At 26.7% G+C, this 25,614-nt stretch overlaps 1 protein-coding gene across 11 annotated transcripts in view; it reads left to right on the top strand.

Annotated features, from left to right (window-relative positions):
- LOC107437065 (cellular tumor antigen p53) overlaps positions 1–25,614 on the top strand; it is a 75,919-nt gene continuing 50,305 nt past the window's right edge. Inside the window, exons 1-7 of one of the 11 annotated variants that reach the window (XM_087150997.1) lie at positions 1–216; positions 12,084–12,277; positions 15,383–15,430; positions 20,655–20,699; positions 22,402–22,481; positions 23,983–24,025; positions 24,504–24,550. In XM_087150997.1, the coding sequence (XP_087007123.1) occupies positions 22,405–22,481; positions 23,983–24,025; positions 24,504–24,550 (167 nt within the window). In that variant the 5' untranslated portion in view covers positions 1–216; positions 12,084–12,277; positions 15,383–15,430; positions 20,655–20,699; positions 22,402–22,404. Of the gene's footprint in view, positions 217–12,083; positions 12,282–15,382; positions 15,431–18,550; positions 18,970–19,699; positions 20,700–22,401; positions 22,482–23,982; positions 24,026–24,503; positions 24,551–25,614 lie in introns of those variants that run through there. The other 10 variants (XM_087151001.1, XM_087150998.1, XM_087150999.1 and 7 more) reach the window with 10 other exon arrangements.

Raw genomic sequence — 25,614 nt, 5'->3', positions numbered from 1 at the left:
ATATACAAAAAGTTGTCTTGCAACTTCTTATGGTCTAATCATCTGGATGAGACAGGTTCAAACTCATCACTCTTTGCTGTGTTAAGTTAATTGTACTAGATTTTATAATTCTAATTGTTTTAAAAATTCATCAACGCGTTTGAATAATTTTTAATGTACGAAGAAGATTTCTTTCTTGCCTGATTTTAGCAAATTTTAATCTAAGTTTCTTGACTCGTAAGTGTCTTGATTTAACCCCAGAAAGCATGTAACCTTACGACAACGTTGTGCCTGAATTTTCTTTTCATTGTCACGAAAAGGTTTGCAGTAAAAACCTTTTTTCAATAAAGCAAAAATATTGCAATTTCCAACCTTTTATCATAAAAGGAAAACTAAATGATTTTTAAAGCTTTTTAATAAAATATTGTTTCTTAGGTTAAAAAATAAGCAAATGGCAACCCTTATTTTTTTCATTTTTGTTTGTTGTCATGATAAGGTCAGCAGAAATATAAAGCTGAAACCTTTTTCCAAGGAAACGAAATAAAGCAAATATTAACCTTTCCAGCGAAAATATTAATAAATAATTAGAAAATATTTTTCCAAAAAACCTCATTTAAGGAAAAACAAATAAACGAGCATAAAGACCATGTTTTTGGATTGTTTTCTAAGGTCTGCAACAGTACATTGCGAAAACCTTCTTTTAAAGTTTTCTCGTAGTCTCGGTTTAGATTTAAAAAGTTGGGAAAGCATTTCTGTTGAATCTGAATCATATCTAGTCAACGGCTTTACCCCGTCTTCCTGTAATAATGAGAAATACTTTAGCAGTTTTCGAGTTTTGCCTTTTTAAGAAAATGTGGACTCAACAAATACAAGTTATCGTTAATTTTTCGAAACTTTTCATTCGAATAATCTCATTAAAAAATGAATAAAATTTTTAAAAAATTTCAATTTAATCTTCAATATTTTTTTTAGAAATTGTAATTTTTTTTCAAATTTTGCTTTAGGGGTCCCATACGCAGCGGTTCCTTTAAAATGTATGGCCTTTTCTCGTTCATTTTACCTTATTGCAGACCTTATTATGGTATAGCAATGAAATATCCGCACCAAGAGAATTTTACTTAAAATATTCGATACGAAAAATTCGCCCAACAGTCCCTTGTGAACTAGAGGGTCATCGAGATTAAGACTCCACGTTTTGTGACTAACAGCGGTGACAATAAAATCAGCATTGCGCATCTTCCGCTTTTATTTCCCTGACAAGCTGGTACCCGCTCTAAAGCTGGGTAGATTCAAAGCCTAGACCCATAGCTTTTTTTCATCATATCTTTGGAGTGAATTTAAAAACTTTTTGTACACAAAACTCGCTGTATAGTGCGCAAAACAAGAAGCAGACCATCCTGAATAAATTTTGATCTAATGATCGGATCTTCATGTTTTACGACTCAATCTTAACGGTTCGAAGGGATGACCTCAAATATGCTAATTAATTAGTGCAGACGCTATTTTAACTTACGAAATCAGACTCAAAAATTTACTTTCTCTGAATAAATATACCTTTCTTCAGACGTATTTAGATTTTTAACCCCCAAAATATAGGGAGTAGCCGCAATCTGAGGAATATGGTCCACATAGTTTGATCAGGAGAACGATCCAAAGTTTGAATCCCTTAATTTTAATTTTACTTTTTGCGTATTTCGCCATATATCGAGATCTTCTCAAACAAGTCGAAAAATTTTTGAACATAGTTTTAAAATTCGTTTATCTAAAGATAATTGCACGCAAAAAATAATTTTTTGTAGACATTTATTATTTTTTATAAAGTTATTAAATAATAGCTGGAAAATGTTTGAATTGTAAAGCATACAACTTTTCATTAAATTTTAATGTATGTAATTTTACATGGCAAAATACAAAATTGAGTTAAATTGGTCGAATCGTTCCTGCGTGTGTATTTAAAATTCGATTTCTCAGAAACTATTCAACCGATCTTTCTCAAATTTTGTATTTTGCCATGTAAAATTACCTATTTTAAAAGGATGCAAAAAATACATACCTCATAATTTAAATTTTTTTCGACTACTACTTAATAAAATAATAAATAATAATAAAAATATTTACTAAAATATACTTTTTCCATAACATAATAGATAAACGAATTTCATAATTGTGTGCAAATATTTTTCAATTTGCTTAAAGAGTTCTTGAAATATGGTGAAATACGCAAAAAATAAAATTAGCATTATGGGGATCAACCGTTGGACCGCTCTTCTGGCCAAACTATTTAGACCATATATTTCCCTGATTGCGGCTACCCTCTAGATTTTGGGGGTCAGAAATCCAAATCCGTTGGGGGAAAAAATTGTTTATTTAAAGAAAGTAGGATTTTGTGCCTGATTTCGTAACTTAAAATATTGTTTGCACTAGGTAATTAGCATTTTTGAGGTTATCCCCTCGAAATATTTAGATCGAGTCCTAGAACGTGAGGATCTGATCATTAGATCAAAAGTTATTCAGGTTGGTCCGTTTAATTTTTGCACACTGTATAGAATTTCAATAATATCAATTGCAGTTTTTGTGATCAATGTCATTAGGTTGAATTTTTCAACGCTATTTCACTTGGTAGAGTTGAAAATATATGAAGTGCATTAGTGGATGTATCTGTATGTTTATAGATCTTAATTTTTATTCATATAGTGTTTTTATTTTTATAACTTTATTTACAATTTAACCTTGAAATTAAAAAGTTATAAATGCTGATTATTTTATTTCTGAAGAATAAAATTTATTTATTTATAAAATTATTATCTTAGATTGTACAAATAATTTTTAAATAAATTTGTCAAACTAACAATCAAACAATTTTCACTACTGTAAAATGTTTTCTCTAAAAAGTTTATGAGTTAGCAGGTACGTAAATGTTTAACCAATTGCTGATAACTCGCATCAGTTTTTTAGAGTAAGAAAAATTTTTATATGCATTTTCAACAAAACTCTGTTGAAAATAAAAAAAATTTATTAAAAAAAATGTACAAGTGATATAAAGAAAAACGCGTTTTTCTAAAAGAGGGGGGGGGGGAGAGGCTAAAAGTCTGTTTAATTAAATTTTACTCAAGTCGTTTAAAAAATCTGAAGATATTCTTTTAAATCTCTAGTCTTTCTTTTAACGTCTTATTTGTGTTAGCTAACAGCTATACGTCTAAAATACATTAAGCTAAAATGAAAAAGCAATTAATAAAATTTAAAAAAAAGTTCTTTGAAAAACTAGAAAAACTTCGATTAGCCTTACTGTACTGAAACTTTGAGGCAATGCTTAATGTTCAAACATCAAAATTCTCATTCGATTAAAAATAATAAAAATAAAAGGAAAGAAAAAAAATAATCTCACTAAATTTCACTTAAGAAAATTCTTGTAAACGTAATTCCCCTAATGGTGTCTTAAAAACTGCTGTTTACGTCATGCGCAATATAGCACTAATATTACTGCTGGTGATCATTTGCACTCTTGGAGTTATCTTCCTCGATTGAAGTTGAAATTGGCGTTTCTGTTTTATTGATATTCTGTTATATTGCTTCCAGTTAAAGATATCTACTTTTCTTTGCAACAACAAAAAAAAAGTAGGTACACCGTTTGATTGCATTTCATTTTCATTATTAAGCATTTAATTTAACTATTGCTATTTATTTTTTTTAAGAATCTCAATTAATATTAACATGTAACTTTAGAATCCAAAACTTAAATTTATGTTTGGAACGACACAACCTAAGGGACATTGAATGGTAATTATGATGTCTTCATAATTTCAATAAATTTTAAGTAAACACTAAAAAAAAAAAAAAAAAAGTACACTTTACATAACTATTGATAAACGAGATTAATACTAACTGAAATTAATAAACTTGCATTAATATAAAAATATAGCTCAGCAAATAAAAATTATATTTCTAAAATTGGAAACTTATCCATATTAAAAGTTTTATAACGCTCCAGACTACTTATCAGGATTTTTAAATTTAAAGTGTGTATTACTATAATTTGAATCTGAGTTTTGCCAAACGTAGCATTTATAATGTTTTCTTAACCCACTTTCTAGTCTATTTAAGGCTAGAAAATTGTAATTTAAATTTCGGTAACTTTCCAATTAGCTTAAGCACATTAATTTCTAGACAGGATAATATACTTATTCATGTAGCCTGTGTTCATGTATAATGTGTTTTATTCGTTTTCTAACCACTATAAGTAGAATTTATTACTTATAGGAATAATCTTCTATCGAAAATTTGACTTTTTTTCTAGTAGTTGGAATGTTCAATTTAAAATGGGAACTCTGTGCTATATGTCAATACATGTTTTAATTTCTTTCTGTTCACTATAAGCACAATTATTACCATATTATTGACTGATAGGAAGTTATCATAAATCGAAATGTTAACCCCTTCCCGACTAGCTAGAGCGCGAATTCAGACTAAACGTCTTATCGGGATTCATACCCACCGTACCTTAAATTAATTACGGTTTTAAAATGGGCATTAAGATATAAGCATAACTAACAATTCAGAAACTTTTCGACCATTATTAATTTTAAAAAAAATTATTAAAAAAATTTTGACAGAATTATTTTTGGATAAATGAATTTTATAATTTTGCGTAAAAAGTTTAGATTTATTTGAACATGAAAAACGCAAAGAATTAAATTGACATTAGAGGTTGACTCAAACTTTCGATCCCTCGCCCACCTAAACTATAGGTACCATAGTTTTCATATTGTGATTACAACAATATAATTTAAAGGCAAGAATTGAAATCCTACGAAAAGGAGGCATGTTTTTTCAGCGAAACACGCTTTATTTTTTGTCTGACTTCGTTACTTAAAATATCGTCATACTAATTATTTAGCATAATTAAGATCACCGCCTTAAACCATTAACATTGTGTTATAGTACGTGTAGATCCGATCTTTATAGAAAAAAGTTATTCTGTGTGATCTTATTTTGCGCGCGCTGTACATACGTTACGTTGCGTGCATATACGTACGTATGTACGTAGGTACGATGTGTGCAGCAAACGTACATACAATATTATTACATAGCGCATGCATACGTACGTATGTACCTGCATTAAACATGTGTACATATATATAAACTGTGTACATATATATGAATGTTTGGATCTCTTAATGTTAACAAAGCTTTCTAAATATTTCGCTATATTTGAAGAGCTTTTTTAAGCGAATCATGAAGTTATGACACACTATTATAAGATTCGTTTATCCAAAGATAATCTATGCAAAAAATAACTTTAAATAAATATTATTTTTTATTTTATTTACTGATTGTCGAAAGCACTTAGCATTGCAAAATATAGAATTTTTTCCTCATCATTTTAAAGGCAAAATAAGAAATTCGAATGAAATCGGGCTAATAGTTTCTAGGTAGTCCAATTCTAAAAAGAGTTATTTATGTAAAATTCGATTTCTGAATAACACTTCGATTAATTTCATTTAAAATTTTCGATTTGCTTAAAAAGTTATAAAAGGCGAAATTCGCAAAAAGAAATTTTAACATTAAGTGATTCAAACTTTCTACCACTCTCCTTCATAAACTCTTGATGCCATATTTTGCAGATGGCAGGTACCTTCCCTATTTTAAGGGTCTAGGAACTGAATCCCTCATGAAGTTAGATCTTCAACCCAATAAGATCGAGTCGTAGTAGATTAAAACCCGATCAATGGATCAAAATTTTTCAGGGTTTTCCCTTTTTTGAGCCCTGTTTATACATAAGTGCATACATCGTTATTACATAGAGCATGAATACATGCGTACATGTATTGAACATATATAAATTGTGTACATACGTACAAACATACGTACGTACAAATATACCCACATTTACATAGATACATATTTATATTATATATACAAACATTCATATAATGTATGTGAGTATCTACATATATGTGAATTAACGTACATAAGAATATGCATTCTTATATGTACTACTTAAGGTACATATACGTATGTACGATACGCAAAAAATAAACGGACCATTCTAAATAACTTTTTATCTAATGATCGTATCTCCACATTCAAGGACTCGATTTTAAAGGTTCGAGAATATGACATATATGCTAATTAATTAGTGCACATGATATTTTAAGTTACGAAATCAGACACAGAAACGTACTTTCATACTCTGAAAAAACATACCTTTTTTTGGTGTATCTTGGGTTTTTGACTCTCAAATTATAAGGGTGGCCGCAACCTGGGAAAAAATAGTCCCAATAGTTATGGTCAGAAGAGCGGAAGTTTGTACCCCTTAATGTTAATATTACTTTTTACGTATGAGACTACATCATGAGAGCATCTTAAGTGAATTGAAAATTTTTTTACACTCAATTAGAAAATTTGTTTGTCCAAAGCTAATTCCATGCAAAATATAACTTTCAAAATAATTATTTTTTGTTATTTTATTCAATGATAGTCTAAAAAATTTTGAATTGTAAGTTAAACAAATTTTAAATGGCAAAAGGCAAGATTTGAACGAAATGAATAACTCCTAAAAATGTGACTTTTTCAAAATTCGATTTTTCAGGAACTATTCGATCCCTTTCACTCAAATTTTGTATTTTGCCATTTAAAATTTCCTTCTTTAAAATGATATAAAAAAATATATACTTTACCATTCAAAATTTTGTCGGCTATTGAAAAATAAAATAAAGCAAGTAAATATTTACTAAAAGTTATATTTTGCAAAGAATTATCTATGGGTAAACGAATTTTATATTTGTATGCAAAATTACACGTTTAAAAAATTCTCAAGACATGGTGAAATAAGCAAAAAGTAAAATTAACATTAAGGGGTCTAAGCTTTGGACTCAGACCACACTATTGGGACGATTTATCTCGGATTACGAATACCCGTTGGACGGCTCTTTTGACCAAACTATTATTGGGACCATATTTCCCAGATTGCGGCTACCCCCTATATTTTGTGGGTCAGAAATGTGCATCCGTCGAAAAAAGGTACGTTTTTCAGAGAAAGTACGTTTTATTTTTGTCTAATTTCATAACTTAAAATATCGTTTGCATTAATTAATTAACATATTTGAGATCCTACGAACCCTTAAGATTGAGTCCTAGAACGTAAATAACCGATCATCAGATCATCTCGCAGTAGAGTGAACTTTAGGACACGTTTCCCAGTAGAACACCGAAGCATCACTAGCTACGGTCAGTGTGTGGATGGGTGATCGCTTTGTTCAACGGGCAAAGGTGTCCGGTATCAATCCTAATTAAACTTTTCAACCATTAAGTTTTCGACTTCACGTGCAGGTCGTCACCGAAGCAAGCGATCCATCCCCTCCGCAGAGGATCAAAATTGTGTTGACATGTCTTCGGATCATCCTCAGGAATGTTTCCCAACTCTACACCAATAGCCCATTGTTCATCGTTAGTGCGACATAGACCAACAAAATCAACCTATCATTAGATCAAAAATTTTTCAGAGTGGTCTGCTCTTTGTTTTGTACAAATAATTTATTCTTTCTACGTCCATATGACACACAATGTACTCACGTGTGCACGTACTATATGCATGTACTACCTAATAGCAATGTTATTCATACAACGATATTTAAAGTAACCACATATATATAATTATATACTGCGTACGCCCGCGTGTATGCACGTGTTTTTATTTATACGTTTGTATGCAGCTGTACACATATAACGTACGCATGCATTCTTGTAAGTACAATATACTTTTGTGTCTATGTACGTATATGCAATTTATGTGTATATGCATAAAATTTCATCTTATTTTTCAGAGAAAGGAGTATATCTGACGAGGAAGTAATTTATTTGAATGAAGATTGTTTCGCTAATTCCTGTTAAATATGTTGTGTATTTACTGGTTGTTATTATACCTATATCATTTTTTTATGTATTGACGAAATAGTTGATTTAATTATGGTATATTTGTTTTGTGTCATTCACTAGTGGTTATTATACGGATAATATTTCTGTATATTAACAAAGTACCTAATTTAATTATGACATATCTAATTTGTACTAATGCACTTGTCATTTATTAATTGTTACGATAATCATAATATTTATTTGTTGTTGTGCATTAAAAAAATATGTTTGGAGTTTTTACATACATTAAACGATTTTTTAAAAAAAATATTTTGTTATCATTAAATTTCCTACATTTATCAGATCATATTAAGTAAGCGATAAATAATCAGTTGCATTTTATTTATTTTGACAAAAGAAGATATTTCATGTTAATTTTCCCTGACATGCAAAAAAACTGCATTAGCACTTTTACACTCATCGAAACTTCTCACACCACATAAAATTCCGAATAAGAGAGAAAAAAAAATACGCAGACCCTCTTTAAGTATTAGATGTTCTATTTATTTTGTTTTTTTCTTTTATCAAATCGTTGAATAAAAAAATAAAATTCTTATTAAACGATATTTTAACTTGTAAATTGCTAAGTTCTAACTGCAAAGTAAGTCAAACTGATAAAAAAATGATTATTTTTCCCCAAAATAATCGAGCAAAATTGATGAAAAGGAGAATTTTCCTTGGATTGAGAAGCTATAAGAAGTAAAATATAAAACAAATAATGAAACGCGTCGTCATACTAACGTCATACAACCGTGGAAGAGATGACGTCACTTTCAGAATGACGTATTAGCTGACGTACACTAACAATAGTATTAAATTGCATTGTCAATGAAAATCTCATGACAAGGTAGATTTTAGCTGAGCATACGAAACGCTGCAAACGGAAACCTTATAATTATGTAGATTTAAGATGATTTTCACCTTAGAACTAGCTTTATTCAAGGTTTTTTTTTCAGCCTTGAAAACCCTAAGACAACCTCGTTTTAAGGTTGTTAGGCAGAAGGTTGTTTTCCAAGGTTTTGGATTAGGGTAATGTGCGTAGAATAGAGCAGATTGTCGTAGACCTCGTTTTAAGGTTAGAAGGTTTACACGAAAACCGTGTAAAAAACCCTTTTTAGGTTTACATGAAAAGGTTTTTGTTGGGTGAAAAAAACCTTATATTGCTATTTGGGAACTAAGCACATACAAATTCACAAGCATAATTTTTATATGTCCTACGTACAATGAGTCATGCATAACCTGACACTTTTTTTTTCTATTGAAGTTTTAATAATAACTTCTTTATTTTTATTATTAAATTATTTTATAATAATTATTGAAAATACCACTATATTCAATAAATATTGGATTTAACTCATTTCCAGTCAATACTGCATATATATTCTGGAATATGTTTTTCTTCTTTTTTTCCCCATACACTATTTTCAAATATTTATATATTTAGCATTCATTTTAATATGCTGTTGAAATTTCTTATCAAATGGAGAATGCTATTTTTAGCATTATAATTATTTATTATTATAATTATTTATTATTATATTATTATTATTTGTTTATCTGACATTTGATCAATTAATCATATGTTTGTGAATGTTTTATTATATTTTTCAGGTGTTTTTCTTTTTAAACCCTTCAATTATTTGCACTTTTTGTAGAAAACTTTTGTATCTTTGGATTTTTCAAATTTATTCAATTCTCTGCTACTTACAAGCAGTCATTAAAAAATGACATACTTTTAGTAGTTTTTTTTAAATTTAATTTTCACTCCTATTATTAAAAATTAAATCACTAGTTTTAAAGATAAAAACTTTACTTAACAAAATAAAGATGTTAATTTGAATTGTTTTAACTTTTAGATGATACCTAAATCTTGATAAACTCATAACTTTTGATTATAATTAAAAAACTTTACTTAGCAAAATAAGGATGTTAATTTGAATTGTTTCAACTTTTATATGATACCTAAATCTTGATGAACTCATAACTTTTAATAATAATTAGTAATTAGATGTGGGGATATTTCTGTATCAAAACCTGTAAACTTCTACTACATTTTAGTATTTGCAAAAATATAAAGAACTTGTGCTATGTTTGGAAATGGCTGTGAATTTTTCAAAATTGACCATTTTTTTTAAAAGTTTCTTGTAAGCCATTGCCCAGTTGTTGCAGTAGCTTGGCGGTTATTTTTGTGCAGGTACCGATACAGAATTTGTCTCCTAGATGAGTTTTTACATATTTAACTTATAAGTAATGTGAATTTGTGAAAGATTTTATAAAGAGCCGTGATGGCTCAGGGGATAGAGCGTTTGCGTTCCAATGCGGCGAGCTGGATTCGAATCCCAGTCGGTATGAATTCCGCTTCCGGCTTGCACCAACCACAGTGCTGACGTGAAATATCCTCAGTGATAGACAGATCATGGATTAAAGTTCCCTTGCTGCCAGGCTAACCGTGGGGGGTTCTCGTGGTCTTCTTCTCCATGCGTTGCAAATTCGAGTTAGCTCCATCAAAAAGTCCTCCACGAAGGCAAATTTCTCCCGATACTTGATCCAGGAGTTCCCTTGTCATCTGGATTGGGTTCAAAATTACAAGGCTACGGAGAAGAACAGTAGTAGTCATAAACCCATAAAATTGGGTCGGCTGTTCAGCTACGGTTATACAGTCAATTCGCTATAACTCGAAGTACGATAACTCGAATATTACTATAACTCGATTTTTTTTATGAGGTCCTGACCCTTTTATCTTCAATTTCATGTTAATTATTCTCGATTACTCGAATTTTACTCCCTTTACCTCTATTTTTTTGGGATCTTTTAAAGCAAGAAGAAAAACCTAGGAGCTGATATCTTGCTCCTTCCTTTGCAACACACACACAATGTCTTTCGCAATCTTCATGGAGGAGCTAAAGCTGTCCCTCTTGTAGTATATGAACAGTGGTTAAATGAAACGTTACCAAATTTACTTCAAGGATACAGATAAAATGATGTTTTCAATATTGATGAAATGGGCTTATTTTTTACATGTCTTCCAAATAAGACTATGTTAAGGATGAAAACTGCTCAGGGGGTGAAATGAGCAAGGACCGTTTGACTGTCCTAGTTGGAGGAAATGCCCTTACTTGTTATCGGAAAATACCGAAATCCCCGATGTTTTAAGAATGTAAAAACGTATCCTTTGGATTACAAGTCTAACAAAAAGTTTTAGATGACGTCAGTTTTATTTGAAGACTATGTAAGAAAATTGGATCGGAAATTCTTCGCTAAAAAAAGAAAAGTGATACTCTTAATGGATAAATGCACAGCGCATAGTGATCTACCTAATTTGAAAGCAGTAAACTTGCAGTTTCTCCCGCCAAACACAACAGCAAAGTTGCAGCCGATGGACCAGGGTATCATAACGTTCTTCAAGCAGTCTTATCGTAAATGACTTGTCAGAAAAATGATCTTAAATATTGTAAGCATTTACAAGTATATTAGAAGCTATTACAAATATATATATATATATATATATATATATTTGTAATTAATAAGCATTAATTAAATAATCCGACAATATTTTGAAAGTCCAAAACCGAAACTAACGGTAAGTCGAACTTCCGATATGTCAAAGTTTTTCGTCAGTCCTATCAGATTCGAGTTATCGCGAATTCACTGTATATAAATATTAAAAAAAGATTTTATAAAAATTTGAAATTGAATTAATGAAATTTTTGTTCTCTCCTTCTTTCACTCGCTAATTTGACCAAAGCTCAGATAATTGAAGATCTAAAGCTTAACAAAACTAGTTAAACGTTTGATTAACTTATAAATATGTAAAAAAAAAGAAAATTATTTAAATAAAATAAGTATGACACAAGTAAAATAAAATTTTAAAGAAGAAAGGCTATGTACATCAATCAGGTTATGTACATCAATTAGGTAATATCAGGTAACCTTTGATGCTTATATTATATTTGAACAGCCCTTTACTTTAAAATTTTAACTTAATCGAGATTATAACTGTATAAGAATTTAAGAAATCAATGAATTAAGATTTTTCATTAGATTTAAATAAATATTTTGTTTTAATGACTCAAATTAACTTGAAATTTATCATTAAAGCTAAAAGTAAGTAAGGCGTAATTTTACTTACTACCAAACCAATATCTCATTTTTAAAATTGCGAATATTCATGAGAAATTTTTTTTTTATAGATTTTTCTTTCAGAGATAGTTGACATGGACATTTACGTTAGCAATGAATGGCATTGGTTGTTGGTATGAAATGTTGTTGGAGGAATAGCTGTTTCGAGTTATGAGTATTATAACTGGGTGATCTACAAGTTTTGCAATGGATTAGTAGGAGTTAATTACTTTATGGAGATAATTTTCTTGGCATTTCTAAAGTAGTAGGTTTGTTTGTAGATTAGTAGGTCAAAATGTTTATCTCATAAGCTTTAAAGCTGAAGCACAGCTTTCTTTGTATTTAGAGTAGTTTTATTAGAATATTTCTATCAAATTTTTTTCAGATTCTCATTTGCTCAATGCTGATAAAAAGTAATTAAGAATATAATTTTATTTCATATATATTTACAAAGAGGCTATTATATACCCATCAATATATATGATTTTTGAAAGAGATTTTTGTCCACTGGTCATAAAATAAAGCAGAAATTAAAAAGAAAATTTCTCATTTAATTTTTATATATTTACAAAGAGGCTATTGTATACCCTTCAATATATATGATTTTTGAAAGAGATTTTTGTCCACTAGTCATAAAATAAAACAGAAATTGAAAAGAAAATTTCTCATTTAATTTTTTATATATTTACAAAGAGGCTATTGTATACCCATCAATATATATGATTTTTGAAAGAGATTTTTGTTCACTGGTCATAAAATAAAACAGAAATTGAAAAGAAAATTTCTCATTTAATTTTTATATATTTACAAAGAGGCTATTGTATACCCATCAATATATATGATTTTTGAAAGAGATTTTTGTTCACTGGTCATAAAATAAAACAGAAATTAAAAAGAAAAGTTCTCATTTAATTTTTATATATTTACAAAGAGGGTATTGTATACCCATCAATATATATGATTTTTGAAAGATATTTTTTTCCACTGGTCATAAAAAATAAAACAGAAATTTAAAAAAAAAAATAATTAAAAAAAAAAAAAATTTCTCATTTAATATATATATATTTACAACGAGGCTATTGTATACCCATCAATATATGTGATTTTTGAAGGATATTTTTCTCCACTAGTCATAAAATAAAACAGAAATTAGAAAAAAAATTTCTCATTTAATTTATATATATATTTACAAAGAGGCTATTGTATACCCAACAATATATATGATTTTTGAAAGATATTTTTGTCCACTGGTCATAAAATAAAACAGAAATTAAAAAGAAAATTTCTCATTAAATTTATATATATTTACAAAGAGGCTATTGTATACTCATCAATATATATGATTTTTGAAAGATATTTTTGTCCACTGGTCATAAAATAAGGCAGATATTTAAAAAAAAAATTCTAGTCTAGTGTCAGAATTATCTGATTATTTAGCCTTTTATATAATTTGAGTTATTTACATTTAGTACTGATTAAATTGTTTTAAGGTAAATTTAGTAAATTAAAAAAAAGGTATTGAAATATTTTCATATCAGTTTCTATTTATGCCAACTACAATCTCCCAGGTGCCAAAAGAGATTTTTCACTTGTAAAATAAAAAAAGAAATGTAAAGATTTTTCTGGGGGTGATTACAAATTATACCCTTCTGAATGCTTTCATGGAATTTTTTTTTAACCACTCGCAGATTACTGCTCGAAAGTCACCAAAACTTATTTATACGGAGATACCAAAATCTTCCTTAAGATATTATTACAACATAAAGTGATATTTAAATACTAAGATAACCAGTGGTTAAAATCTTTTGTAATTACTATGAAATTTTAGTGGCCGTTGGTGTATATGCTGCAGTAGGCAGTAAAGTGAGTTATAAAGAGAAGTTTATTTTGATATTTAATATAAAATTATAATTCTAGAAAAACATATTTTTTCTTTACACAATCATTTCTTGTACTTGTTTATTTTTGGATATTTCTAATAGTGTTCACTGACATAGAGCTTTAATATTGGCATAGAGCTCTAACATTGAAATGTTAGTTTTATTTCTAAATATAGCAGTTTAGCTCAGGAAAATTCATTATTATTTTATATTTAGAGAATTAATTTTTAAGTTATTATTTTAAGTATTAAATTAGAAGTCCTGGATCTTCATATTATAAGGTTTGTATAGCAGTAAACTCTGATTTATTTGCTCTCTAGTTTACAAACTGCTTTACATACTAACAAAATATTTTATAGTGTAAAAATTTTACTGTTAACTTGGAGATTTTTAAAAAAATGTGTATTTTTAAGTATAGTTTTCAAATACACAAAATTAAATAGTGACTTTTTTTTATCAGGTATATTGCTAATTAAATTTTAGGTTTTTTGTTGTCTAGATTAGTAAATCATTTGGAGTTTACTGCTTTAATTTTCAATATCCTTAAGCCATTTAGCATTTCATCACTTTGGATATCTGTTGCTTTTAACTTATGAAAGGAATTGAAGTTTGATTTTTAACAAATGAATTTATAAGCCTACAAGACAAAACTGGATTTATTTTTCATTGTCTCATTTTATACATTTGCTGCTGCATTGTTAATTGTAATTTTGTGCAACAATGTACTATTTATTGGTCCCTTGATTTCTTTCAAGCAATTTTTTATTTTTTAGAGTTGTTTTTTTTAAAAAAAAATCAGGTTGAAATATGTGCTCATTTTGTTCCATTTATGTTTTTGTTAGCAATTTGAGTTCTTGTTATGTTAAAAAAAAATTATTATAGTAATTCTAAAATAATTTGTTAGGCCCAAAGGTTGAATACTTTGCTATATTTTGTTATTTTTTGGTTTCTGGTTTAAATTTATTTGATTAAAGATGGCCATTTTGTTAGTGACAGTGTTTTAGAAAGATTTTCGGTCGGTCTGACTGGTTTTGATAAACAATACCGTGTTTCATTTTTAATATTTGCTTGAATTCTTTTAACAGTTTAAGTCTAATTTTGAACATTCTTTTAGTAAGTAATAAGCTGTTCAAGCTGGAAATTTGAATAAATATTTATATTTTGAAAATTTTCTAGGTTCTGTGAGAATTTTATCTTACATTAAGATATTTAATGCTAAAGAGAACTCTTGGTATAAAATTTGATTTGATTGAAATATCAGCCATAATGTTTGGAGTATGAAAAAAAAAATTATAACACTCCATTAGTTTTATTTTTTACTTCTGCAACTTGCAACTGGGTTTCATAAATTAGCATTGTCTTATTGTTGCTTAAATTTTCTCTTGCATAAATTTTCATTAAAATTGATGCTTTGTATTAATTTGCTGATACTTAATGCAAAGTACTTATTGATACTTTGATGGATTTTATTTTTTTCATTCATGTTTCAGGTTTTCGTCACCTCAGTTTCACTGTTTTATTCCTGTTAATGTTTTTAGGTAAATTAGTAGTTATAAATATATCTATTCTCTTTTCAAATGTTTTTTGTCCAATTGCAAGACTATTTTATAAATGAAAAGAATAACCAGGTTGTTTAGTTTGGAGTATGACATAAGTAAGTCGTTATATTCTTAAAATTTTTACGTATTTTAAGCTTTTGATGTTTTTTTTTTAATTAAAACTGTTTTTGAACAAACTTTAATTGGTAATTTTCTTCTACTTTACAAAATTCAAGGCTGATTTCAAAGTAGGTTGAAATTTCTGTAGATGATAATTTCTTAATTCCTTTTTGATCTTATTTCCTCTGTAAATTTAATTATTTTCATTCACTTTAGTGTAACAAAATTTTTTAAACATTTTATTTATGAAGTAATTTAATTAATGTGTTTGTTTTCTTTGAAAAACTATTATTTTATTTAAATTCCTTTCAAAAAATTTCTCTAAACTGATGAAATAAAGCAGTACAGAAATGTAGCTTTTTTTTTTCGTTGAAAAAAAAATTTGATTTCGTCTCATAGTGGTGGGTTTTATCAGAGACAAAATGAACTTTTTCTTCTTTCAAAAGTGGGTTTGTTGAATGATTATAAGTAAATAAATAAGAAACTATTTGGCAAATTAAAAAAAATTCATTTATGAAGTAATTTAATAAATTTTTTCTTTTAAAAACTAATATTTTAATTTCTATTCCTTTCAAAAAATTGTCTAAACTGATGAAATAAAGCAGTGCAAAATTGAAGTAAATAAGTACGAATATATTTGGCAAATTAAACAAAATATAATTGAAAATTGATTATTTATATTTTTTAACATTTTTAAAAAGTAAATTAATTTGATCATTGAACCAATCATTTATCTTATAATCAGCCTTCATTTTGAGTTACATTTTTTCTGCATATATTATTTTGAAATATTTAAATGCTCTATATTTTACGCAAATTTATAATTTTTTTATTATTTATTTTTTTATTATTTATTACTTTTCTATTTTTTCTTATTTATTACTTTCTTTTTATTTAAGTTAATTAATATGCTTGCTAATTTTATCAATTTTCTGTATAATATTATTCTTTGAATATAGTTTTAATATAACTTAACATTTTCGTCTAGATTTAGATTTTTATGTATCATCCAACATTCATATATCTAAATTATTTTGGCGAATCTTTTCCCATATTGATTCTTTTTTTAAAAAAAATGCTTTTTTTATATACGTAAATAGAAGCTGTTGTAATTTACAGTTAAAAATAAAAATGGTCTATATATTTATCTGTGTATATTTTAGGTATGTTATTTATCGATACATTTATTTAGGAATGTTAATATTTATGATTTATTCAGTTTTTTTACAGCTAATCTCTTTCAATTAACACTACTTTAACTATTTTGTTTTCTTACATCAATTTGAAGAATAAAATGATACGATTGAATGATATGAATGAATACGATTCTAGAAATATTAAGGTTTTGAAAAGATTGAAGCAATGCTGATTATTTTCTACAGCTTGTCTATAAGAAATTTTACTATTCTTATTACTAAAAAATATGTTTCACTTCAGGCATATAGTGATATAAACATGCTACAGCACTATTTGATTTGTTTAATACTTTTAAAATATCAAATCCATCAAATATAAAGTGAAAAAAAGTTTTTATTTCTGTTATTAAATTGTCTTCTCTGAAAGAAGTTGAAGATTAGGAAAAGATAAGCCTCTGTCTAAATAAAGTTAATACTGGTTTAGCAAATATTTTCATTTGAATAAGTGGATCTAATTTAAGTAAAATATGAAACATTACTTCTTAGTAACTAGATCAAAGATAGTGAAATGTATATAAAATATGTAACTAAAAAGATAAGGAAGTATAAATGGAAAAGAAAGATAGTAAAACATATCAATAAAGTAAAGGAGTATAGAATGTGCAGTAAAAATCATTTTATAATTAGAATTATTTATAAATGCATGCTTGACAAAGAAAGAAAAACTTGTTATTGATGTCCATTGATTCATTACAAAGATATAAACATAAAAGTAATGCAGAAATCAAGATATGTCATTTTACAATTTACAGATTTTGACAATTTACTGGAGTAATTTTTTCTGCATAAGAACTATGAAACAAGTTCCATTTGTTCAAGAAAATCTAAAAACGAAGAATTTGATATTTTGTGTGGGAAGATTTTTGAAAAAAGTTTGAAAAAGAAAATATGAAATTTTTATATAGATTCTTTTTTGTCTTTTGTTATCAGATTGTTTTTAGCAAAAGTAATAGAGCACTACAGTTTGCTTGCTTGCTTCTACAAATGTTATGATAGCTATTTTTGCTATGAGAAGTAACATGCTGGTGGTTGTTTTATTTTAATCAACTAAATAATCAATTGGAAAAAATATATCACAGCAGTTCTAACAAGTTATAAAAATCCAGAAATGGATAGAGGCAGTTTTCAAGTGTAGAATTTTCCTAATGTGATTCGAATTTTGTTCTTCTATAGTAAAATTTGTTTTTCAATTTCAAAGCTTCCCATTGCTGATTAATAAAAATCGAATAAAATCATAAAACAAGTAGATAAACTGAAAAAGCAAAAACTGGCTGATTTAAATGTTTCAATTGTTAAGTAAAAAGTTTTAAGGAACAGAATACGCACTATATTCCTAGTATTTTAAAAATTGATGCATTTGTCTATAAATATAAAACATTACATTTTGATATATGTATAATTTATGCCTCTCAATATGTATATTTAGACTATCTGCAAAATAGTATGCTATGTTATGCATAGTTTCTGTATTTTCTACTAAATTTATACTCATGAGCAATTAAATCTCTAAATGATCAACTAAGCAGTTCATCAAATGACTCATTATCCAGTATCTTCTAAATTATTTCTTATTTGAAAAACAAGATAAATGAACTCATTAAATTATCAATGCCATTTCAAATATCTGATGTCATTATTTTTTTATTGTTTGAAATGCAGTAACTAAGTTAAATAGTCTTAATTATTAAATGGGAAAATCAACAAATCTTTATAAAGAATAATATTTTAACCAGTTATGCTCGTCAAATGTTATTTACATTTGAGGATTTATTTTCGAGGCATTTAACATAGTATATTTTTAAAGGAAGGGAAGTCATTTGGAAAATCAGAGCTTTTCACTGCTGAATAAAGAAGAAGAAAAATTAAACCATCAACTATTGCTTTACTTTCTCCTTTCGAAATAGTTTTCTATTTGCTTTGGATATTCTTTTTCGTTGAACTAAACAATTACAAATCAAGAATTAAATTAAGGAAATGAAAGACAAGAAGTTATTGAATTTCTTCTCAGCCATCTTGTAGCATTTACTATAAGATAAAAGGAAGAAAATCAAAGAAATTATGAAGATATTGCATTTAAAACTGTTGAGCTATGATATGCCTAGCTTTGAGAAATGAGGAATTGCTTCTTAAGAGACTTTTAATCATATAAGAAAGAATAATCTTAATGGTTGTGTCAGTTGCCTCAGTTTATTAAAGCAACCATCAGATACATATATAAACATGGTAAAAAGTAAAGTATTTATTTAATTTTTTTTGGATTTTATGTTACAATACATAAAGTTAAAAAATTCTGTAATTGGTACTTGCAAGTTATTATTTCAATTATTTATTAAAAGTGCATTTAATGTCCTATTTTCAAATTGACCATTAGGTTTATTTTATTTATATTTTAAATGACCTTTTGAAATAGTTTTTTTAATTTTGTTAAAACAAAATTATTTAATTTGCATGCGTTGCTTCTCATAATTTCTTTAGAGTATTAAACTTTTATTTATAATTTTTATATTTATTGTAATTGGGAATTATATTTTACTGTTTAATGACAGATTAAATATTTTAGAAAATACAATTCTTTATACAATATTTAAAACTTTTAGTTTTACAAAATTATTCATAATTTACAATTTATTATGATATTAATTACTATTTCTTTTACTAAATTTCTGCATTTTTGCTATAGCTTCAAAATTTTTAGGTTAAACCTTAATTACTAAGCAACTTCAGGCAAATCTTTTAAAAAAATCTTGCATTATCATTCGATTAATTTTTAGTTATGCAGAATCATTCATAGGGTTCAAATTTATTTCTTTATTTCTAATTTTGATGTTAATTTCTTTTATTCAATTGTTTTATTTTTATCTGCAATAAAATTTTTAGGGTATTCCTTAGATACTGAGTATCTTTAAAAGAATCTTAAAATAGAGAAAGTCACTCTTATTATTTTTACAACAAATTGCAGTGGAAATTCATGTACAAATGAGCAGTTTCTTTGTCTTTCAAATTGTAGTTAAAATTGTTCATTGTTTTGAGGACTTGTTTCTCTCTCATTGTATCACCATTTTGTTGTGTCTTTTTAATTATAACTCTAGAATTGTTTGTACAAACAACTTTCAATTTTGACTGGGGCTGCAAGGGGCCGTTATAACCCTGGTCTTGAAAATCATTAAAAAATTTCTTTTAATCTGCTCAGGAGAGCAGTTTAAAAAATAAACTTTTTGCATAGGTTTAGCATTAGATATTATTTCCAATTATTTAAAGGATAATATCAGTGATGTTTGCTAGCTTACAGCTCTGTTTAACCAAATTCAATATTTGTTACATGTTCTTGAACAAAAAGTCGAATTTTGAGGCTTCAAGTAAAAGTAAAAAATTTAATTATTAGGTGAAATGACAATAAGGGGGCCAAAGTTGTGTTCAGCTACTAATATTAATGACATTGTTAAAAGTCTGTTTTGAACTCAAAATTGTTCTAAAATCATTAATAGATAATTTATGATCAATAATTTTTTGTAGGAAGTTTAAAAAATAGTTGAATAAGAAAAAAGACTATTAAGTGGAGAAATATTTGCTTTAGTTTTTAATGCATTTGTTTTGTTTTCTTTTTATTATTTAAATAAATATAAGTTTATAATTTTTTTCTTGAAAAATTTAATTCTAAATTAATATGGACCTTGGTTAAATTATTTTTTTCCTGTGTAATTTTTCTAACATAATAATTATACTTTGCTTATAAATAATTTTTCTAAGTAATAACATGCAAGTACATTTTTAGCTTCTTTAATAAGTTTTAATTGTAGTTAAAGGAATAGTAAAGTCCATTTTGTTTGAGCTCTTTAACTGGACTAGTTATCTTGGCAATTTCACATTTTCTCTTTCACAGAACTAAATGCAATCTCTCACTGTTACAGACCAGTTTGGAGTTATGCAATTTGGATGGCACGAAGATGTGATAGGTAAATATAAAAACACTGCATTATGGTTGCTTCAATTCACTGCACATTGTTTCAAACAGAGTATAAAGCAAAAAACGGGTACATTTCATGTCACTGAGCAACAAAATCATAGAATTTTAAAGTACTTCAGTTTTTGTTGTGTACTTTGCACGGTCTTGGTACTTTTTACGCTTTGTACTGTTCAAACTTCTTTTTTCTGTGACTTTTTTTTAAAAAAAGGCCCTTCTAAGGGCCAACAAATAAGGTTTCATTATAAATCAGAAATTAATTATCATTTAGTTATGAATTTAAATTTTTATGAATTACTCAGAGCATGAAATTTCTTTTCATTGGAAGAAAAAAAAATCATGACTTTTTCTCGTAAAATAATTTTCAGCTTATTGTATAAGTAATGTAGGTATCTTGAAATCTGAAAGTATGTTATTTATGCAGGAACTGGTTTTTATTTATTTAGTTGCTGTTTGAAACACATATAAAAAGAAAAAGCACTTAATGTGTTTTCTCATTAAGTTAATTTATTCATGTGCTTATTTATTTCTGTTATGTTATTTTCTAAATCTGTAAGTTTATTTGAAAATATTTGTGACATTATTTATTAAAAATCTTATTTTAATTAAATTTGATAATTTAAGAGCTTAACATAGATCAATATCTCTTTTCATTTTCAATGTTTATGTATATATACAGGCTTAATTCTTTCAAAAAGAGAAAAAAAAATAGATAAAATATATATGCTGGAAATCATTGATTAATAAGTAGCACAATAAACATTTTAAAGACAACAAAAAAAAGTATTAAAAATTTTCAAAATAGTTTTCATAAAGCAGTATAATACTGTTTGGCGACAAGATAATTCCTATCAAAAGACATATTGGTGACAATTATTGTCATCGGAACAGTTTATAAATGTAAATATGAGACATGGGCAGTTGTTTAGCAATGGCAAACAGCTATTACATAAACAGTAACTTTTTTCATCTACTTGAGTGAATTATTTTTCAGTTACTTGACAAATGTTTTATCTACAATAAAGTTTCTTCCACAAATTTTCAAGTCCAGTAGCGTTTTTTTTTCTTACTGACCTCTATTATGTGGAATAGGATAAAAATCGTCTGATTAGAATTTGTTTTAATAAGATTTTCATAAAGGCTTGTAATAAACTGCAAATTCCAAAAATACTCAACATATCACTTTTTCCTAACTTCTCTATCACTGATCTTTTTGAAAATTATTATACGGAAAAAGAGATTAATTTAACATCTCATTTCCTTTACACCTTGTTACAAGAACATCATAGTAACTTCTGGGAAATTGATGTTTTTTTTTTTATCCAAAATGTTCTTAAAAACTATCTTTTGAAAATGTGGCTAATTATACTGTCCAAGACCTTCAAATATTCTTATATTTTTATTGATTAAAGTTATAACTTTTATCTAAAATGCCATCAATATTTTATTATTGACTTGGCTTACATAAGATAATATACATTGGCAACTTCACTTTTCATCTTCACTTTAAAAAAAAAAAAAAGAAAATTGGTTGTTTCTCGCTGAAACAAAATCAATGTTTTTTAAATATTGTGTGCATCTCTATACTGTATAACTGTGCAGTGATTAACTCTTCCTTATTTTCAGTTAGACCAAAGTAAGTAAATTTTTTTAACGTGTAAAAAGAATGATATTAATTATTTATCTATTTTTAGGGAATGGCTGAAAGGCAGCAGTCGAAGGAAATGAATCCTGCATCAAATTTACAAGATGAATTTTCTAATACATTTGTTTCGTAAGTATTTTAAATTATATAATTGAATATAGGAAACTTAAATAAAGTAAAGAGTGTATTGTGGGAACTACTTAAACTTGTTACAATACTTAAAATAACTCCAGCTACCAGACAAAAGAGAGTATTTTCTCTGATTAAACATACCTTCTTTTTTCAACAGATCAGTTCAGCATATTTTGAGAACTATGTTAAGTAATTCAAAAAAAATTTTGCACACAAGTATAAAATACATTTATCCAGAAATAATTTTATGTAAAAAATAATAATTGTTAATAATTATTTAATGTTTTCATTTGAGGTATCTATTTTGTAAAACCATTAAACAGACTGTTGAACTTATATTTTAAAATTATGTAAAATTTAAGTTAATTAACAATTATTATAACTTTCATTAATATAACTTTTTAACAAATAGAATAGTAAAAACAACGTTAGAAATAGAATTTTCACTTACCATTAGATTAACTATTAATCGTAAAAGGAAAATTAATCGAATCGAAATGAGGTGTAGTGCTTTAAGACTGACTTCAGAATTTATTAATAAAATAATCTTAATTATAGTGAATACAGTTTACGACTTTACAGGTTAGAGCATCTAGGCAACGCATGGTCGAAATTATTACATAAGTTGAAAATAATATAATTCTAAAACCTGGCATGGATTTGAAAGGGAAAAGATTAATTATGTCATTTTTTTAAACTGCAGTTAAACAGTAAAGTATATTGTTATATCTTATTCATATGCCAGTTACATATTCATATGTCAGTGCTTCTTTCAATTTAAAGACATCTCCAGGTTACATGTATAAAGCAAAATAAGTGTTTACTCATTAATACTGGCCATGTAACGTGAAGGAAAACGGAACCACAATTGTTTAATAATGTAATTTTTTATTGCACAATCAAAATTTGAATGAAATCGGTCCAATAGTTCAGTGGAAATCCAATTTTGAAAATGACTTTTTTAAAATTTGATTACTCCGGAATTATTGGCTGATTTCATTCAAATTTTGTATTTTGCCATATAAAATTACACCCCTTTAAAATGATTTTAAGCTATATATACCTTTCAATTTAAAATTTTTCGATTATTATTAAAAACTATTTTTTTGCACTGAATTGTCTTTTGAATGAACTAGTTTTATAATTGTGTACAAAAATTTTTCAATTCAAGTCAAAAGTTTTCAAGATATGAGGAACTGTGTAAAAAGTAAAATTAACATTAAGAGGTCCAATCTATTAACTGTTCTAAAATTATAAAACTTCATAATCTTAATCGTAAAACTTAATTTGTCAACCAACCGAATTGCACCGGAGTATAAGGCAACCACTGCACATGTTTTAGCAGCTATAAAAAAATATATATATTTATTTTGCAATTGTAAAAAGTAAATATTTTTGCAATCATATAAAATTATATTGCAATTATAAAAATTAAATTTATGCAAGTATTTTTGTAATATCTATCTATATATATGTATATTATTTATTTTTTTTACAGGTTTATTGAGAATCAGTCACCAGATCCAATAGAATATGGCATTGTAAGTTAATATGATTAAATAATTTGTTTACTATTTAATTATTTCTTAACACAAGATAAATTGAAAAGATTGAACTGTCCCATTTTTGTTAGATGCATATGTCCACGTGTAATATTGGATGCAATCATATGCATCTCACAATCATAATAATTATTATGATTGCTATAATAATTGGAATGCATCAAAATTCTTGTAGTTTGAAGAACTTTTCATGAATGATATTTCCTTCATCGTCCTTGTAATAAATTATTTAAAAAAAATTTCTTTTAACTTTTATAAATTTTTTTTCTGAAATACCTAGTTATATCTATCATCTAAATTCTAATTCTTTAGCATTTATGTTTTTAAGTGGGAACATGATTCCTTCTTAACCTGATTATTAACGCCCTTTTTACTTTTTATTTTTTTAGTGTATAGTTTTAATTGCTGTTAGATATTATAATTTTCTGGAATCTAATTTTTTAATTTAATTTTTTAGACATTGAATGAGTTGAATGGCAGTGCATATATAAATGAATTGGATCTGTAAGTAATTTTTTTCTTCTTTTTAAATTACCAAATGTCCTACTAAGTGTTTTTTTGAAGATTCATAATAATTATTTTGTAATGAACTAGGAACTGTTATGGTTTTCTGTTTTAAACAGAGATGATTGCTCTACGGGTAAAATCCAGATCTGCGGATTTTTCTCTAACCGTGATCCAGAAGTTTCCGGAAATCCAAGGTCCAGAAATTTCAAAAAATCATCGATCACATTTATGTATAAAAATTCTTGTATATTTTATTAATATTTGTTAATATTTTTTCTGATAGAATAATAAATGTTATTAGAGATAAAAGTAAACTTACACATAGTTATTCATTTAAATTATGCTGCATTTAATTTATTTAGAATTTCATGTTTTAGAAATATCATTGATTTAAATTTATAAAGACATTAATTTTTTGAAATGTGCCATTAATGATTTGACTCAAAAAAATTTCAGGATTTTTTTTAGTTGAGCTCACAATTTCCCCTGAACAAAGTAATTTTGAATTTAAAAATGATATTAATTATTCTTTTCCTATGAAATTTGCATTTATTAAACTTGAATAAAGATAATTGTACTTCTTTTTTTTATTTGTAGTTTGTCTTTAAAAGAAATATCATATGGTCTCGTTTAAAAAAAATGTCCAAGTTTTTTCTTTAACCCATTACAAATACAGTTATCAAAGCTGCATTTATTTAAGTAGGTGTAAGATATGTTAGTGTGATATTTTAGACATTATTTATTAATTGAAAAAAGAAGATAGGATTAATGGAATGAGCCGTATGTGCAATGATCTTGCTTTAATTTCAATATAATAAATGAGTTTATATTGTTTACCTTTAAAGAGTATAAAAAGGTTAGATTCTCTGAGAAAAGTAAGAATAATCATTTGTTAATTATGTTCAAAACATAATTGTTACACATTGGAAAATGCAAAATAATAAAAATATCAAAAAGACGATTGAAAAGAAATGTGATTAATTGAATGCTTCAATATTAGTAAATAACTTGTGTCATGTGCATTACTGCTTTTGATTTATATCAACAAAGTAAAACAGCTG

Source organism: Parasteatoda tepidariorum, chromosome 9 (assembly GCF_982258835.1).
Source record: "Parasteatoda tepidariorum strain Cologne lab strain chromosome 9, Ptep-v5.0, whole genome shotgun sequence".
NCBI lineage: Eukaryota > Metazoa > Arthropoda > Arachnida > Araneae > Theridiidae > Parasteatoda > Parasteatoda tepidariorum.
The sequence above is the reverse complement of the archived record's forward strand: the minus strand, read 5'-3'. Positions and strand labels throughout refer to the sequence as shown.